General features: G+C 32.3%; 1 protein-coding gene across 4 annotated transcripts in view; it reads left to right on the top strand.

The window, feature by feature from the left end:
• NLGN1 (neuroligin 1) overlaps nucleotides 1–20,598 on the top strand; it is a gene marked incomplete at both ends in the record, with an annotated part of 670,466 nt that overhangs the window by 201,155 nt on the left and 448,713 nt on the right. For 3 of the 4 annotated variants that reach the window (XM_079766858.1, XM_079766859.1, XM_079766860.1), the window contains one exon: nucleotides 8,028–8,180. In XM_079766858.1, coding sequence (XP_079622984.1) covers nucleotides 8,028–8,180 — 153 coding nt within the window. Of the gene's footprint in view, nucleotides 1–833; nucleotides 894–8,027; nucleotides 8,181–20,598 lie in introns of all 4 variants that reach the window. The other variant, XM_079766857.1, reaches the window with a different exon arrangement.

Raw genomic sequence — 20,598 nt, forward strand, 5'->3', positions numbered from 1 at the left:
CCTAAGACATGATCTCATTATAAATGACTATGTTGGGCATGAAATTGCACTAGAGCATAATTCCATTATATTTCTGAATAGATTATGAAATGTAAGTCCTGACTCTGAAAGTTACCTTAGTAGCTAACTACTGACTTCCATTGATGGCACCTTTGCCCTACCGAGTGATGAGATTATGTTTCTACATTTGTGCAGTTTGCAAATGTCTTAAATCCATATCTAATATTTAATTAAAACACATGGGGAAATATTTGTTTAATGAAAAGTAATTTTAAAAAGTCACAGTTTTGAATAATGTTTGATATAAAAATGTGTAAAACCCGTGTTAATGCTCTTACAAAAAAAAAAAACACAGAAGGAAAAGGAAAAAACACTCTAAAAATGTTCATATCTCTGTTTTTCCTAATGTCATTATATATTCCTAAATTAAAGAATGAGTTTAGCCTACTTTTTTTTTATTGTTGTCACCAATTTTATTTAGAAAAGACACTGAATAAATTAAGTTCTTTCAGCTAATAAAACTGTTTACTTTTTTATATACAATGGGTATTAAAAAATCATCTTCTTTGCTTATGATCTGAGTTTCAAACCATACTGTATTTTTTAAAGCTGGATATATTCACAAATCAAATATTCTACAAGATATTTTGGGGAAAGGGTTTTTTTGGTTTTTTTCTTAAACAAAATAGATAACTTTAACGTAACCACTTCCCCACTTTTTTTGGAAATATCCTTGAGAATTTTAGTATTTACATTTATTTTTTCCCCCCTCAGTCTTGTTTATTCTTGAATTGTCTTTTTTTTTCCTTCCATTTCTCCATTCTCAATCCTAGGTCCCCTTACAAAGAAACAGACAGATGATTTAGGTGATAATGACGGTGCTGAAGATGAAGGTATTTTTTCCCACCAAATTTACTTGCATGACAAGGACCTCAATCACTTTTTCCACCCCTTCCTATTTTTTTACTTCTTGTCTTTTTTTGAAGAGTTGTTTTTAATTCTCGTTTTTGATGTGTTTTGTCTTCTTGCTTGTTGTTGCATATAAATATACATTTTTAATTTTTTTTAAAAGATGGATGTTGTTTTACATTTTGATACCAACCATTACAATGTTTTAAAAGAGAGGCTTTTTATTTTTGTTTTCTTGAACTGACTTTTGATATGTTTCATTCCGCGTTTTGGCAAATTTGTCCATATTCTTTGAACTAACAATCTTCCCCCCTGTAGTCTCTCTGTGCCCATTTTGCATGTTTTCTAATATATGTCAATATCTTACCCAATTTCAAAATGTGTTTCATTTTTACATTTGATATTTGTTTAAAAAGAACCCCACACCCAGTAAAAGGAAGGACAAAACTAAAAGCTGATATAAAGTGTTTCTTGAGCAATATAGTTTAGATTTATAAAATAATATTTTCTGTTGATTTGCTTAAATATCACATAAATAAGTGAAATTTTATAGATAAGGAATTACACCTATTCAGATACTGTAGTAAACTTGTAGAACAACTGAAGTACTCTGGTCTCATCAGAGTGAATATATTTTTGGTAGAAATTATAGAGGTTTTTGTTTAAAATGTATTTTTACTGATTTCAGAGAGCAAGGTAGAAGGTGAAGGAGAGAAACATCAATGATGAGAGAGAATCCTTGATTGGCTATCTCTTGCAGGCCCCCTGTTGGATATTGAGCCTGTAAGCCGGTTATGTGCCCTGACTGGGAATCAAACTATGACCTCCTGGTTCTTAGGTCAGTGCTCAACCACTGAGCCACACTGATCGAGGATATAGAGTTTACTTAAATAAGATTACATGGGTATTCTTTATTTTCAAAGAATAAATGAAAATATTCTGCTTTTCAAAGTATTGCCACCTATAAGCAGTAAAACACTTCATGTTTTATTAATATATTTTTCCCTCTTTCCAACTTTCTTATGACATAGAATTCTGATTTACCCCATAAGTCTAACTATATACCATGTTGACTTGACATTTCTCATCCCATTGTGGACTTTTACATGGTATTAAGTGGAGCATCTAGAAAGGCCCATTGATTCTTTCAGTTCATCTTGGTTCTAATTAGGGCTTATGTGTTTTTGTTTGTTTTTTTAATACAGTCCTAGCTGTGACTTATATAGAAGTAACTAGAGTAATTCTAGTATTTAAAATAATTCCCAGAATGCTAGTAATTAAATCTCATAGAGAAATTAATAATATGGTAAGAAAGTTTTTCAAAAATAAAAACCCACAAGCAGGCCAGCAGGAGTGCTAGTTCCATGAATTACAACTACGATTAAATGAATCCTTACTAAACAATTTGAATTGTTTCCATTGAGATATATATATGATAAGCTACTCACAGTAGTAAATTTAATTATAGAGGTGAAGTATTGGAAGCATAAAAATTAAATTGGGTATTAATATTTTTATAATATTTAATACTTATTTTGTCATGGAATTTATGGCATTTTTTTTAAAAAATTGATTTGGTACAAACCCCAACAGTGAATCAAACATTAAATACAAAGCAATCATTAATATTTAAAATAAATCATTGTGCCTGACCAAGCATTATCATTTTGAATGCTAAATAGCTAAAAATAAACTTACCAAATTCAAATTGTGATTTTTTTTTTAACATGCCATTGGAAATTAGAAGTATTCAAACACTGAGGAATTTTATTGACTTTCAGAATATGTATTGTTGTTGCCAGTACTCTAAAGATGACTGCTTTCAGTTGGGGGCTTTGGAACTTGCTGGACCCTCTAAAAATCCTTAACTCCTAAACATTTGTTATCTAAATAATACCTCTGTATAAGGGATTTTTAGTGTGTAGCTTTGTACCAAATTTCCCCAAAGTACTCACAAAGTTAGCATACATTATTTTCCTATTAAAAATATTTTTTTGACTGCTGATTTAATGTGTTTTTTTCTTTTGATAAAAATCAGCATCAAGTAGGACATTTACATATTTATAAAAGATACTCTGAGTGGCTATAATTGAGCTAAGCCCTCCAAATGTGAGTCTATTTTATAGACTTATTTTGAAGCACATTTAACATTTTAAAATAGTCATTAAAATATCTTAAGCCCCATTTAATTTGGCTGGCAGTATTCATGTTGAGCACTAAACCAGTCAGTCACAAGAGTTATCAAATCAATAAATATTTTAAATTCTCAGAAGTATAGAATATGGAAGCAATCATTTCAAGTTCAGTCTATTCTTCTTGGTTGTTGTTTTGGATAATTGTTTAGAAGACAAGTAAACAAATTATAATGTCCTTTAGGGTACAGACCTTTGTTGAAAATATGAGTATCTTCTATTTCGTTTCTTTTATAATTATTTTGTAGACATGAGTGTTAACGAAAACCAAGGCCAATTTTTATTTTTATTTTGTTCTAAATATTGAATCAATATTATTACTGGACATAAAGCAATAAATATAAATTGTTTGATAAACTACTTTCACTTTAGTGAGAAGTTTGTTTACCTGGTCATTTATATGGAATTCTCAATTATTTCATGACAACTTGACTCCTTTACCTGATTTCCAGGTTCTTATCTCAGCCACTGCATTCAGAGGCTATCTATGACATACTGAGTGGGCCTGCCCCTCATTCATTTAAAATAACCCAAGGCCTCCGTGGAGCACTATTCCTTACTTCCAATTCTCCTTTGCATATTTGCCATTATTATTTTGCCATTGCTAGGCCAAACAATTGTGTCATTTTTAATTTGTGTTTTATAATAACCAAGAGAACTGCATAATTTATAGTCTATTTCTATGGTTTCAAAAAGACAAATCTGAAATGATAAAAATGGGTCAAAGTAACACTATATGTCTATCAATTTATTTTTAGAATTTAATAGTCTTTTTAATTGTGCTAATACCTTAATATTAATATTTTAATATTCAAAGATACTTTTATATCCTACATAGAGCTTTTTAAACATTGCTATTGTTCATTTTCCAGTGTTTTTAAATGCAAAATTATATCTTTGATTAAGTACAATTATACAAGCACACATTCTGCCAACATGTCTATATTATTTTGCTAGTTTTAAGTGATAACTGAGATACACAAAATAAGTAGGGGACACAAAAATATCTTGAAATATCTTTAAATATATCAGAGAAAGATTTTTTTTTTTTTGAGAGAGAGAGAGAGGGAGGGAGAGAAAGAAAAATATCAATGTGAGAGAGAGACATCAATTGGTTGCCAGGGATCAAACCTGCAACCCAGGTACGTGCCCTTGACCAGGACTCAAACCTTTTGGTGCTTTGGCTAATGCTCTAACCACGTAGCAGTACTGGCCAGGGCCAGAGAAAGATTTAATTGAGGTGATACCTCAATATGTAAAACTGATAAATGCCAAAAATTCTAAAACATGGGCAATTAAAAACTTCATGAGTTCATTAAGCAGAAGGCAACCAGTAAGCATATTGAAGAAGTTGTGTGACTAATAATTATTCACTAGGATCATTAAAAGGATTTGTGATTCCAAACACTGGTTATCAGGCACAAATATATCCTCATTGTCTTCTAGATCTATTGATAACTTATTAAATTGTCTTTAAAATTTTGATTAATTGGAAAAATAAAATACTAAAATTTACAGCCAAAGTGTTACTGAAATTCCAAAATAATTATCAGTGTAGTATTTTCCTTTTAATATCCAACTATTTTCAGGGACCTAGATGCCTAGCAAAGCTGTAGAAAATTAAACATTAAATATGAACATGCTTTAAGAACATTTGTAGCTTTGGTGGGCCTGAGCTAATGTTTTCATGCCTAAGTGTGCTCATTTGACTTTAGTAAAGTCAGAGCAGCTTTTTAGGCACAGTTAGAAATCTACCTTATTTCTAGGGAAAAATATGCAACAAGGTTTGTAAGGACAAATTGACTTTAATAAAGTATAAATAACTAAAGTATATCTAGTATATTTGCTATGACATAGTAAAATGTCAACATTTTATTATTAAAATGATGGCATTGCCTGGCCAGCATGGCTCAGTGTTTGAGCGTCGATCTATGAACCAGGAGGTCACAGTTCAATTCCCTGTCAGGGCACATGCCAGGTTGTGGACTCAATCCCCATTGTGGGGTGTGCAGGAGGCAGCCAATCAGTGATTCTCTGTCATCATTGATGTTTCTATCTCTCCCTCTCCCTTTCTGAAATCAATAAAAATATATTTTTAAAATAAATAAATAAAATGATGGCATTAGCAGATAATACTCAATAGTAGGCTATCTGATATATCAGTTTCATTTATAAAGATTCTGGTTCTTTTCAAAATTAAATACAGATGTAATTTAAACTATTTATGTTTATTATTACAATAAAAAAAACACATGTAAACTATAGAGAAAAGTAAAATCTAAGATAGGCCTCTGTGATAAAATGCTATTGTTGCAAATTTAAGACCACTCTGATTAAATACTATCAAAGAATTCCAATTGTTAGCATTTCCCCAAAATTTATTGGCAATATTAAAGGTTTTTTATGCACAAGAATTTTACCTACTTTGGTAATTAATACCCTATACAGCATTAATTTCAGGGTTACTTTAAACAAAAATAAATATTGTTCAGAACACTGCATTTGAATGTTATCGAACTTTCTGGAAAATAATTGTTCAATATATTCTTAGGCAAGGCTGAAATCTTTGAGAAATTTGAAAACACTTAGAATCAGTCCAAACTTGCAGTAACATTTTCAGATCTAATTAAAAAGCAAGAGAGAAATACCACTCAAAATAGCTCCTGGAATCTATAGTCATATTTTCAGTCTTCCTTGGCAATGTCCATTCCATCCAGTTATTAGGTATAAAATGTGGCAGGTATTTCAATGTGTGCCTGTATTGTTTTCCAGGTGAACAGAATGGATCTACCAAGGTCTCATTACTGTTCACAGTTGGTGTTTTGTAAGTCTATGTAATTTTAATTAAAGAAGAATTCTGAAACAGCCACCTTCTGTGCTACCTCCCAGCACACAATTAGCAGAGTACAGTGTCTGCTGTGAGCAGTCAGTTAATGATTTCAGTTTAATAATTTATTATTGCTTCTTCAGCGCCAGCCATAGTAGGAAAATAAGCTAAAACGATATGCAGCAATTGGGCATTTAAGGAGGGTAGTTTAAAATTTTCAAAAGGGTTATTTTCTCTGTGTAAACTTAACTTCTTCATAAGCCCCCAAATCTTTGCAAATGAGTGAATATTAATTTCCTTTCCAAGGACTTAAGAAGAAAGTAAATTAGTTTTTCTTCCTAAATGCAGCTGTGTCTAGTGGACGGTTTTTATGTCAAAGTATCCTCCTCTCACCACTTAAAAATAAGACATTTTTCTCAAGTGTACCCTTGGTGCAAGTTTGCACACTGGTATTCAGTCAAATTGAAAATAGTCCTTTTAAAAAGTTTATAAATTCTGCAATGAGCTAGTTCCCTCACTTGAGATTGTGAACAAACAAGTTGAGCTGCAATTCCTGATCCTAGGATGATTTTTCATGAAATTATTGTTCCAATAGACAAATCAGGCTTTATATATATTTTAAATATTTTTACAGGAAATATAAAGCAGCTTCTAGATAATCATTAGTTTTTCAATGAGCTTGTATCATATCCCATTCTGAAAGCTGAAACCTCAATCATAAATATGTAGGAGATTTAAGTTTGATAAACAGTGTCAAAAATAAAGGAATAAAACCACATTTTTAAATGACACTTTTAATATTGAAATTAAAAAAATAGAACATTTGGTACAATTTTGTTTCAGTTGTGGATAAAAGAGATCATGAGCTATTACATAATAATAATACTCTATGTCTGTATGTGTTCATATTCATATACACATATGTAATGTTTCAATCTATACAATAGTTAAAACCATGTTGGCCAATATACAATTTAGCATGTTTTCTATAGAAATTGGTCTATTTTTTATACTAGTTAAATTTTCTGAGGTTTTTCTTTTGTAGGGTATGGCAAAAGTAGGTTTACAGTAGGTTGTATGGAAAATATTACAATAATTAATAACTAATAATAACACAAGAATAAACTCTGGGTTTTGTGTATTTGCTACAGTGAACCTACTTTTGCCCCACCCTGTTTATTATTTCTTGGTCCTTGTTGAAAATTACATAATTGAGAAAGTATCTTAAAAAAGAAAGTACATTTGATTAAAGTTCAGAGATGCAGAAATCACTTCATCACCTTAAATATTGGCACTGTACACTTAGACTAAGCTGTATCCTCCTCATGTCTACATGACAAAATCATAGAGCCAAAGTAGAGATAAGAATAGTATAATAGCTAATGAGGTTTTAATCTGTTTCCTTTTTCCAAAGAGTAAGGATAGGTATAATGAGCAGAAAACCTGGAGTTAACTGAAATATATTATTTAAATGACAGTCCCATAAATGCAACAACAACAGAAGTACAGAAGTACATGCTTTTACTGCCTACACATGCATCTGATAGTCCTTGAGTAGCGAAATGAAACTTTTTACAACATATAATATAGTGTTGTAATTATCTTCACAAATGGAGCATAAATTATTCAGCGTAATTATGATGCATTCAATATAAATATTTACTCTTCTCAAAAACGGAAACAGTGTTTTATTCACAATAGAAGTGATACTTTTGGCCTTAGTTTATGGTTTACATATTTTATTTGAGGTCTATGTAATTTTTAAAAAGTAGTTCTTCTTATATATATTTTTTGGTTCTATTGTCACATTAGAAATTCATCAAACAACACTAAAATTCACACATACTTTCCTTTTGTTTAAGTTCTGTAATTCAGTTTATAGCTTTAAACAAAATTTTAGGTAGAAAAAAATGGATATTGCTCTTTTCTGCAACAGCTCTTAATAAGAGTTGCTTAAGAAACACTTTAACAAAAACAGCAATTTAAATAACTAAATAAAAATCATGACCTCTTGTCCCTAAAATGGAAAATGTATTCTCTGCTTCATTATATTTGTTTTTTTGAGGATAAGAACAATTGCCAAACATTTGTTCTTTCAGATATTCGGGACAGTGGGGGTCCTAAACCAGTGATGGTGTATATCCACGGTGGCTCATATATGGAAGGTACTGGAAATTTATATGATGGGAGTGTCTTGGCAAGTTATGGCAATGTGATCGTCATCACAGTCAACTACCGACTTGGGGTACTTGGTAAGAAATCTCTTTTTTTTATACCATTAATCCATGAAATATGTGGTAGTTTTGTTTTGGCTTTTGTTATGCTTCGCTTTGTTTCATTCATTATTCTATGCTTATTGACTTGTTTGAACCAAAATTTCTGATGTTTTTGATACAGTCTATAAATGTTCATAAGTTACTAGGTAAAAGACAGGTAGGGTTGATTCTAAGATTTAAAAGTAAAAGGTAATGCAAGTCTTTGCCTTGTTGAGGAATGTTCTTGGCATTGTAGGTTTGGCTTTGTAGAACTGTGTAAGGTAACAATGGTAGGACCTTTCTGAAGAAGAATTAGTCCCTGGGCAAATTTTTTTCTTTCCTTTTCTCTTTTACAATGCTAAAAAATTCCCAGAAGTTGTCTATGAGCTTAGAAACACGTTTATATCATCTTCAAGACTATATATATAGACTGGCTTTGTGATAAAATTATTTGCCAATCTGGTGTAGATTTGTTTTGTTTATAATTTGTCATAATAATTAAAAATATTTTGTCAAAGTATTTGTTTAAATTATTTTATTTGAAAAACATGCATTGAGTTTATCAAGTGACAAAGTGTTCGATTAAATAATTGTGTATATATAAAGCAAAATCAGAGTGGGCATTATTGGTTTGAAGATATCTGTAGAGAAATATTATTTGCAAAATAACATTAAGTATTCTGAAGCAAGCCTGTTGTTTTATGAAATATCCAACTTACAAAACATAAACTTGCTATGCTATTCTACTTGTATAAATTTAATATATTTTAGTATTATCACAATCTGAGGAGTAAAATTACTATATAATTTAATAAAACCCCTTTATCTGTAGTATTTTAGTATTTGCTGAAATGGTACAATTTATCAAAAATGATTTTATTTTTTAAATTTTCATTGTTCTCAAAGTCTTATTCCATACTGTACACTTAAGTAGGTATAATTTATAATGTTATTTGACACAAAGAGGCACCTTCCTTTTTTATTCTTTATTCTAAAATATTTTGAAAAAGGAATTTCAATTATATTGCCTTTATAATAATTGTTAATATTATATATTTAAGCCATTGAGAAACCAGTTGTTTTACTCATTGGTATTAGTTATTATTATTCTAACTCCTATGTAATCATAATCCTGTATTTATGCTACTCTCAAAATATAAAAAGAGAATAATTTTTGTAAATCATTTGTATGTTTTGGGGAACAAGATATTTTAGCCATGCAAAGTTGAAATCTTGATCCTTTTCTAGTTTTATATTTTAAATTTGGAGCATCATGGATGATATAATAGATGCTTTGTATCAATGTAGATATAAATTATTTCTGTAGCTTTGTTCAGTATGCATTACTTCCTCCATAGTATCTAATTATGCGTTGCTTCAGATGTTCTTATAATTTCAGTGCACAGGGTAAAATGTCTTCCTATCTGTGAAAACTCAGTATATTAGAAGGTTTATAGAGATGGTCATAATAATTCTTAAATAGTTTGGTGTTGTCATTTGTTTCTTATGGAACATTTCAATGTGATAATCATCAATAATTTGAATACATTTAATTTTAATTATAGTGCTGTTTATATTTCAGTTGTTTTTATTATTATTCTCATATTTTTTCAGAATTTCTCAATTTCTAAATTTTGATGCAGTGATCAGTTTGTTAATTGGAAATTTGAAGTTACAAAGTGTTCTTAAGGACTTGAAAATCCACTTAGCTGTGTTTGTGTGTGTGTGTGTGTGTGTGTGTGTGTGTGTGTGTGTGTGTGTGTAATGATGTTTAAAAAATCTTTTGACCAAACCTTATGTTGCCTTATTATGATATCACATAAACATAAAGTAAGATTTCATCAAATGAACTGTTATCATGTTAATGTACATTTTGCCAGTGTTTTATATATTAGAACTGATGAGCACCTGATTTTGATTAGATTTGAATCCTATATTCATGCCCATATTCTGTCTTTAAATGCCACAGTTAAAATGATTGTGTGGAAGGACAACAGATTATCCAGCTAAACCATGAAGCACTTAATCACTTGTTTGGTCTGTAACATGGCAAGCGGTGTTGGTGTTGATGATGGATAATTTTCCCAGAGTTGAGTATTTGTTTAGGGTTTAATATCAGTTGGCTCCTAATAATCACTACTACAGATCAGTTGTCCTTTATAGACTTCCTCTCAACATGAAAGCATACAAAACTCTTAGTCAACATGTTTAGATGCATCTGGAAACATTTGTCTAGAATTGATATATTCTGGTCACTTTCTTCCTAAAATATGTGTTGGGCTTTATGAAAATGTATATAAGTGAATTGATTCATGAGAAATAAATTTTCAGGACATTTATTTCAGCACAATTTGCCTGGGTGGTATATACCACAGCCAGATCAACAGCTCAGCTGGCAGAGTACAATAAAGACTGTAGGGTTTTTGTTGTTGTTCACCAGTAACAAGGTAAGCCAAGGTTTCTAGGACCCAAGAGAGTTGCTCTTTAGTTTGCACTTGGGAGAGTCCTAGAAATCAAGTAAAAAATAAGAATTGATCTCACATCAGAGAAGATCCTGAGCTCTGTTTTGATTTGAATGTTTTGGTGTGAAGGAAATGAGTTTTGGGGTCCAATGTACAAATTGGCTAATTATGGTACTATTGCTCTCAGATGATTGACAGAAAAAACTCAGGCTGTCTGAGAAAGGCAATGTAATTAGTAGTGATTTGAATCTTTCTTCCAAGAGGAGATGCATTTACAGGGTTTTTTTGTTTGTTTGTGTTAGCAATAAGTAAAAATGTGATAATGCTTTAGTCATAAAATTCAGACAGCTATCCAGCAGCATGGTTCCAGTTTAAAACATGTTGTGTTAAGAAAAAATATTTTGTTTATTACAAAGTAGAAATAGTTTGCAAATAAAAATAGCTCCTATGACATCATTGCTCTGAAGAAGCTGGGAATAGTTTGGAATCAGTTCCTCAACCAAAAGCATTTTGGGCTTTCCTTTGGAGCTATTAATGCATGGGAAATGCTGTTGGTAGTGATTAAAAAAACTGCTCATAAGACTGAGTAAAAAGTTAAGGGGCTACGGGACTCTGCCTGCTAACTTCACCATCTCAGGTTTACCTTAAAGCTCCCTCTGTAACCTTTTTTCATTCAGTCTCATAGTTCTAGTGAACATTTAGTCTTTTTTTTCACATTTGATTACATACGTTCTTTGCCAGTATTAACTCTTCATCCTTTGTCATATTATATATTGTTACATAGTGCTTTAAAACATATTCAGAATAATTATTAATAGTTATTTTTACTATTATAATACATAATTAATGAAAAGTATCATATTGGAAAGTTAGGGAGAAATGGTTTCATTATGTGTTCTTAAAAGAGAAGCATAATAATAAATGTTAGGATTGTAAATAGGAAAAGCATGTATACTTATAGATAAGAATTGGGAGAGAATGTGTAATAAGTTTTTTCACTTTAGGATGAGATATTGTGCAATAAAAATTTTTGAAAATAGAAACAATCCAAATGATATATTTGCAAATCTCAAAAATGAAAAGAATACATTAACTAATTGAATGTTAAAATGTGTTTCAAACACGTCTCCTAAGTTAGAATAAATTGATGTTATTTTTAGAGAAAAAATAAAAGTTGTATACCACTGCTGGGATCCAAATTAGGAAAACATAAGATTTTTGTCAGATGGAAATTTACTGTTACTTTTATCTTGATATATAAACTTTAGAGGCAATTATGTGTTCATAATTCAAGCCTATGATTTATTTTAGGAAAAAAATGTTTTAAAGATTTTAGAAGTACTACTGATAACTATTTGAAAATTTGGCAAATTTTTGGAGTCTAATTAAAAGTTTGACTTAGTCTTTTAATATCTGTCTGTACCATCCATCTATGAAAAAATCATTTTAAGTGCTAGCCCATCTATTTTTATTTGAAGAATAAGAATAAACTTACTATATAATGCCATGTATGACAAAATCATTTAAAACAAGCTTTTGTTAACTTTACCGCATATCGTTTCAATGAACACCTAAATTTATTTTTAGTTTATTAGAAATGGTTAATGAGACTTGTTAATTCTTATAATGGTATTGTATATGCAATAAAAATGCTTCCAGTATTATCAGATGAGAAAAAATGTAACTTTGGTGTGGTAAATCATAGTATATATAACACTTGTTTCCAGCAATATCTCCTATGAGGGATAAAAAGTAAGAACAATATAATTCTTCTCTTTAGAGAGATTTTAATCTAATTGAAGGAGAAATAAACACCCAGTAAAGAATAATAATTGCTATTCTTCTTCATATGGTAATATTAATTTATTAATTGATTTGTACATATATAGTCACTTGACATATTAAAAAAAAAACCAAAAAATGAAAGTGGAGGTATGGAATATCAGATAGATCAATATGGAGGAGGGATTGTGATCCATACTTGAATCCCAGCAACCTAGCAGCACGGAGATTCAGTAAAGTCTCTGAATGTTCATAACTTAAAAGGAAAAGCATATTAATTCCTGAAATAGAGCAACATTTTGTCATTATTATTCTTGGTTTTGGGTCTTTCTTGGCATGATTTTTATTTCTGTCTGTCTCTAAATCCTAAAACAAATAAACATATTAAAAAACTCTCAATGTTACCTCATATTTGAGAGTAATATATACTTAAATTCTATAAGATGATTCAAGTGTATTCTTGGAATATAGGAGAGGGCGTCAGTTTGTGTTTGAAAAGTCAAAAATGTCTCCATAGAAATGGTTTTATTTGAGCAAGACCAAGAGAGTGTATTATCTCTGCTATTAACAAACGGGAAGAAAGAAGGACATTTTTTCCCATTTATTTATTCATGTTCTTTGTATTTCAAAAAAGTGAAGATAATTAGTGACAACTACATGCATATAGGTTGCTAAAATCATATTGAAATAGAATAATATATTGTAGAGAAAAGATACAGAAACAAGCAATGGATATCTACTGAATTAAACAGAAATGTACAACCCAATTTCCTAGAAGCAAGGTCAAAAGGACAATGGTTTGATTTTCATAATTGTTATTCTCAGATAAATTAAAAATACATATTAATCAGAAAGAATGAACAAATGAAGTTTTTTTCTCACACTGTATTGCACTACAAAGAAATTTACCATATAAGTTGTTTTTATTTTGAATGCTAAATAAGAAATGTCTGATTGTCTTCATTAGAAGATTCAGAAATATTCTCAGTATATGATTTTTTATTAACCCTCTAAAAAGGCCAAAGACATAATAATAGATGCCCACTACTTCTATAATGTAATTTCAGCAAATGCAATTCAAATAAGATATTTGGTCATTTCACTTATAACAGGATAAAGCTAAAAATCAATTTAGAGCAATGGACATTTAACTTGATTCATGGATTTCTTTTCTCAAATATCAGTTGTATCTACTGGGTTTTAATAAGGGCTGGATGGTAATCAAATTTATATTGAGTGCTAAAATGACCTTCTGGAGTAGAGATATTGTTTATTCTTTTGAAAAATATACTGTTTACTAATTTTATTCTACCTACTTCTTCCAAAATGATTTTAGGTGGCCTACAATAAAAGTAATTATTAATCATGCCAAAAACTTAAAAATAACCTGAAAGTAAGCATGTCAATTACTGTGGGTGTTAGTTAAAAGAAGTCAGTTTTTTTAATGTGTTTTAAATAGTCATATTGGGTCATTCATTGATTTATTTATACAGCCATTCATTCAATACAAATTGAGCAGTATTATGTATCAGGCATTCTGCTAGTTACTGAGGATATTGTGAAAAATAAGATAAATGTGGTCTCTACTATTCAGTAATTACTGGCAATTAGGAGACAGAAAATAAATGAATAATTACACAAATTAGATCTTTTACATAGATAACAATTTACTTCAAAGTTGGCTTTCTTTAGAGTCATCTGTATGATAAGTGCTAGAGAAATGGCAAGTGCAATGAGAAAGGAGCTAATCTATTCTAGAAACTGAGAAAAAGCTTCCCCCAGGAATGACATTCAAATTTCCATTTCTTATACTTTACTGAGAAAGCCCTAATCAAAATTCCCAAGGACCTCCAGATTGTAGATTCCTTTGGTTACTTCTCTGTTATTTTTTTTAAGTTTTTTAAATTAAAAAAAAAATCTTGATTGTTGAAAGTATTACATATGTCCCCTTTTCCCCCATTGACCTCTTCTAGCCTGTCCCTGCCCCCCACCCAGGCCTCACTACCCTATTGTCCAGTGATGGGCAACCTTTTGAGCTTGGTGTGTCAAACTTCGCCAAAAAACTGAGCATAACTCGGGTAGTGTGTCACTTTGAGGAAAAAACTAACTCCAAGACTCTAGTCGCAAATGTTTCATCCTCAGGAGCAGCAAATGTTTCATCCTCGGCATGCGGCCGCGTGTCATCAGAAATGGCTACGCGTGTCAGTGCTGGCACGCGTGTCATAGGTTCACCATCACTGCTTGCCTGTGCCCATGGGTTATGCATATATACATACAAGTTCTTTGGTTGATCTTTTACTACCCACCCACCCTCCCCCACCTTCCCTCAGAGGTTCAATAGGCTGTTCTATGCTTCTGTGTCTCTGGAACTCTTACCATTTGCAACAGCATGGGTGGACCTAGAAAGTATTATAAGAAGCGAAATAAGCCAGTCCAAGAAAGATAAGTATCATGTGATCTCAAGCATATGTGGAATCTAATGAACTAAGTAAACTGATCAACAAAATAGATCCAGAGACACAGAAGCATGGTACTTCTTTGTTCTTATCTTACATGATCTCTCCATAGCACAGGACACAGATAACTGGTCTCGTCTTATAATGTTTGTTTCTTGGCATCACCCCAGCATTTTCTCTTACCTCACTGTCTGCTCCTTCTCAGCCTCCTTTGCTGGCTCCCTGTCTCACCCTGATCTCTGAACACTGAAGTGCACATCCTCACAATTTTTGCCTCACTTCCCTTCTTTCTCTACAATGTCTCCTTAGGGGTCTTCATGCATGGCTCTATATACCAGCTCTACGGAAGTGACTTCCAAAACTGTATCATCAGAACTGACTATTCCTCAGACCTCCAGACTCATGGGCCTACCTTCTGCCATCTCCATGTAGATGTCTAATGAATATCTCAAACTTCATTGCTAAAATACATAGACTTTCTTGGTCTGCATGTTTCATTGTCTTCCACATCTAGATTATAATAATAATTGCAACAATAGCAATAGTAATAGCCATGTACATTGAGGACTTAGATGCCAAAAGCTATTTTAAGCAATTTACAATAATTACATTATTAAATTCTCACCATAACCCTTTCAGGTAGGGTTGTTATTTTCCTGATTTCATAAACACAGAAACAAATGAGTAGAGAAGCTAAGTAACATATTCCCAGTCACACAGGCCAAGCAACAGTAAGTGGTAGAACCAGGATCTAACCCAGGTGGTCTTCTCTTCAACAGAGCACTGTACTCATGGCATTGGCCCTGCCATTCATCTGGTGATCAAGCAAAAACTACACATTCTCCCTGACTTGTCTCTCATTTATGCTCAACATCCAATTCATCAGCTTCACCACATCCAACAAATATCCTGGCTCTGTCTCCTTCTTTCCACTTCCCCCTTTACCAACCTAAGCCAAGTCTCCTTGAGCCTCTTGTGTTATTTTCCCATTTTATATTTGCTCCCTACATATACATGATCCATTCTCCACACAGCAAAATCAGATTATCTTTTTAATGATGAATTATAACAGCTCACTTTTCTGCCTAATGCCTTCCAGTTGCTTCCCATTACTCACTTAGAACAAAATCCAAACTCCTTCCCTGCCCTGTCTGACAAAATCCTGCATCGATTTGTACCTATACCTCTTACATCTGTGTCTCTTAGTTCATCTTAAAATGTTCTCTGTTCCAGCCATCTTTGGTTCTCCATGGATACCAAACTCATTCCTACTTTAGATACTTTATATTTTCTGTTACCTCTACCCCAAATCTTTGTGGGGCTAGTTCTTATTTTTCTTACCTTGGCTTAAATGTCCTCTTACTAGAGAGACCATGGATGTTTATTAAATCTAAAAAAGAGGTACCATGTCATAAGTCATCTACTTTTAAAAATTATTTGTATTACATTGAATATTTCCTATTTATATTTTTTGTTTGTGTTTTTTTTTTGTTTATTGTTGTCTAGCATCTCTAGAGCTATTTGATTAGAAAATATATGTTGAATGAATTTAAAGTGAAAGCGAAGAGTCAATAGCTTATGATCAGATGTGGTCATGGAGAGGAAAGGAAGGCTGAATTTGAAAGTTTGGGTGAAACCCAGTGGAAGAGCAAAGCTTGACATGTTACAGGAACTGAGCAAATGCAGCTGGACACTTTGAATAAGAGTGAGCAGTGTCAAATTAGGATGAAAACAGGCAGCGGGCTATGCAGCATCTTGTTAAAGATTTAGGACTTCTAAGAACAATGATAGGACATTAAGCAGATAAGTGACATGATTAGATTTGCATTTTGAAAGGTTTGTTGAGTAGGCCTAGACCTTGGGGGGGGGGGGGGGGAAAGAGGGCGATTCCTGCAATAATGTCAACATTAAATTTTTTTAAGCAAAAAATGTGGATATTCTGCTATGAATAAAAACAACAAAAACAACAAAAATTATAAAAACAAAACAAAGCATGACTTGTGCCTCATTAAAGTGAAATGCTTGGTAAGTTTGTGAATGAGACTGATATTTTGCTCATAGAGTACTGTGGGACTAGCTAAGCCCTGGCTGACTCAGATGAGTATATATAAATATCTATCTCCCTTTTAAACAAAGAACACCAGAGAGTTTGCCAAATTGTCCTTCTTTTTAATTTTTATAATGAAAGGAATAAAACTAGAATTATAAAGAGATCTTTTGAATTTCTGTCTTTAAGGACTGTAAGTCAGTATTACTCTAGTTTGTCCAATACAAGAGATCATAATAAATTACTGTATTATGTCACCACCTTACTTGTCTTGCTAGGTTATTAATTTGGCTTCACTTAATCTCTTAGTTTTTCTAAAAAGGAGATATTGTTATTTTGTATTAGTTCTGGGAGGAAGTTGGAGTATGTGGTTTATTTTCTTGAGACATTAAGATCAATGATTTGGAATAATACCTCAGAACATAGAGCCTAAATTTCACTCAGTGCTTAGTCAAGGTCTTCTTCTGGTTCCAAAACTGACCAATTATTCCCAGGTACTCAAAGGATCACAACTAAATAAACCCTCAAGAATATATTTAGTTTTCTTTTCAGAGCAGAAGTTAGCATCTTAATTTAGGAATTCATTTGTTCATTTATTAATTGCACAAGCATTTGCTAATTGCCCACGAGAGGCTCCTGGTAGTTCGGAGTCTGTGTTCACACTGTTGCAAAAATCAACCTCATTCCTTTCTCTCTGGACCTCACAGTGAGTGAGGAAGATTGCCATTAAACAAAGAAACAAAACTATAGCACAATTTTTGCTAAATGTGTTTTCAAAGAAACAAGGCTGTTAAGAAAAAAAAAAAGAGTATCTGTGGAAGTGATACCTAAATTGAGGGTTTCAGGATAGGCCTCCTTGTGCCTATCATGCTAGCATAGCTGACATTTGTGGGGGAGGGGTTTGTTTTTTCCCCCCATGTAATTTACAAAGTTAAATGATGATTAAAATATTTTGAAATAATTGTAGAATATGTCAAGTAATTAGACACAAAATAAGTCATTTAAACGAGCAGCTGTGGTAAAAATGCAAAAATCTAAACAAACAAACAGACCACCCACAAACAACCAGGCAGTGTTCTCTATTTGAATTAAAATGATTAAAACTGGTTTATGAAATACAAATACACAGGGAAAGGATCCCAAGGGAGTGCCTAGCCTTTAGCTTTTGGATCTATGGGGTGAGAGTATTACCTTAGGGCTTTTCAGAGACAATTGAAGGTTTTCTCCCTCACCTGCCCTATATCTCTGAGAATAGCCATGCTGCATAGTCAGGTAGTTACATTACTGATTTTTTTTTAAATGGAGATATGGATCTCTTTTTCACCTCGGCCAGTTTTCTTTTTAGTTCTAAACAAACAATGGGGGCTTGGATTTTGCTTTTTAGGTTGGTTTACTTTCAATGATCCTTGCTCCTTCTGCTGATTCCTCAATAAGAAAACAAGGCAGTACTCCCACACCTTCCCATGACCTCATGCCATGTTCCACCCACTCTCACTACTTCACCGTAGAAATGTATTGCAATTTCCCCTACTAGGACATCTTGTAATATCTTTCTCTTTCTAATGTCCTTCCTCGAACTACTTACCCCATAAATATTTGGATATTGTTCCTTTCCCTTTGCCTTTCTATTGTTAATTGGCACAGTTCAATTTTTTTTTTAAATACCTTATATGTGTCTCCTTTCTATTCCTATGGCCCCTACCTACTCACTTTGGGTTGCCAGATTTTTGACCCCTGACCCCCCAGACCCAAATTTACAGCCTAGATTACCTTAAACATACCTTAAAAATACAACAGAACACCATTTTCTTTGGGTGTTTTTTTTTTTCTCTACACCCTAAATGTTCTTAAGCATCTCTGGGGTCCATTCCACATGTTTCCTGCCATTTCCGGTCTGCTGAAGTATGCTGCTTCTCTTCTTAGCAAAAGCTGTCTTCTGTTAATTTTTGGAAAGCTCCCTCCACGCAAGCCAGGCTAACCTCCTCACTTCCTACCAGGATCATTTCTAACTGCTTACTTGCCACATATAATCATCTTCCCAATCTACATTACCCAACTTGTCTATAAAATTCCCTCAAGCCAGCTCCATCTATCTCTTCCCTAGGCTTCCATAGCTGAGGCAGCCTAGACTTCACTTTGGCATAAAGCCAACTCCATTTGCTATTGTTGAATGCATTGACTGCGCAATTTAGTTGATGCCTTGCTACCCACACCAGAAAATAAACACTGTCTTATCTGGTTTCTCAATTTCCTCAAGACAGGCAGAATGCTCTACATACAAAATTCAAAAGTCATCACTAAGCATGTAAATTTTTCTCCTTCTCAGGATATGATATACATGTTTTAGGATACAGAGCAAGTAGAAAGAGTGGCTGGTAGTGAAGGATGTGCTTACTAAAGAGTAGTACCCATGTGCATGCCAGGCCGCATGTCTACACCCACAAGCATGACTCTAGGTCTTTTGGCTGATAGCAACACTCTGTCCCCAGTAGCAGTCAAGACAAGCCCCTGGATCCTCTGGAGAACTGCCCCATTTACTGAAACTGTCAAGCATGAAAGCTGTAATTTATTTTAAACTCATTAGGGATTTCTGCATTTACCATGCATTTAATATTTGCTTTATTCTGTTTCCTGCTTAGCATGTGGTGAGTGAAAATATTGGTGCTCATGAGCATAAGGTAAACATGAAAATATGCTTGAAACATCACTCTTTGCATTGAAATATATACAGTATTGAAGAATGGATAACAGTGCCTTTATATATATAACAGACTATGAAATCTGTAAATTTTTTGAGATCAGCTTAAAACTGTGTTTGTGTTTTTTGTTTGTAAAGACAAGGGGAATGACTTCTTTAACTTTCCTTTTTATGCTTTATCTATCTTGGATTCAATCACAGATGCTTAACTATTGTCACAAATAGACAGGTTGAGGTGAGAGATCTTAAATTGATTATTGATTATCCACAGGCCTATCGATTTTTTTAACAGTACAGGTAGGACCATAGATTTAACTATTATTCTTACAAACATTTTCCAAATATGAGACAAGTTGTATTTCTCAACTGATTTATATATTGATAAAGTCCCCATTTAGAGAACTTTCTAAAGAGCTGAGACAAATCCCTATGATGTAACACACCCAAGAGAAATATTAACCTCTGTTCTGGTATTTGCTAGTTGGTTGCTTGCATTTGAGTTCTGAAAAGCAACACCTTTTCTAGAAAAGTCAGTTCTCTTAGAGACTTGTAACATACTCAAACAGAAATAAATTATTTAAAAGGATTCTTGTGGTACTAGCATTAGAATTAGCACCAACTCTCTGGAAAAATAAAAAACATGTAATGATTTTAATGTAATTTGATTAAGTTTTCTTGTCTTTGTATGAAAATAAACAATAGGAAATATTCATTCTTCCTTTGTAACCTAAATAGAAAGATTGCTTTACTAGATGATGTTTTTCCTTGAACTATACTCAGTTTTATCTGTTTAAAGTCAACAAGAAATTTGTTTTTCAGAGTGTATATTTGATATTTTGTTTTAGAGCTAACTGTACCCTATATTAAAGCAGATAATTTATATCTGTCGTTAATATTTTGTTTAATTTTCTAGAAGAATGTGTTTAAGAGAAACCACAGTAGACATATGTAACTTTTCCTTAAACTTACA

The sequence above is a fragment of the Cnephaeus nilssonii genome (assembly GCF_951640355.1).
Source record: "Cnephaeus nilssonii genome assembly, chromosome: 3".
Classification (NCBI taxonomy): Eukaryota; Metazoa; Chordata; class Mammalia; order Chiroptera; family Vespertilionidae; genus Cnephaeus; species Cnephaeus nilssonii.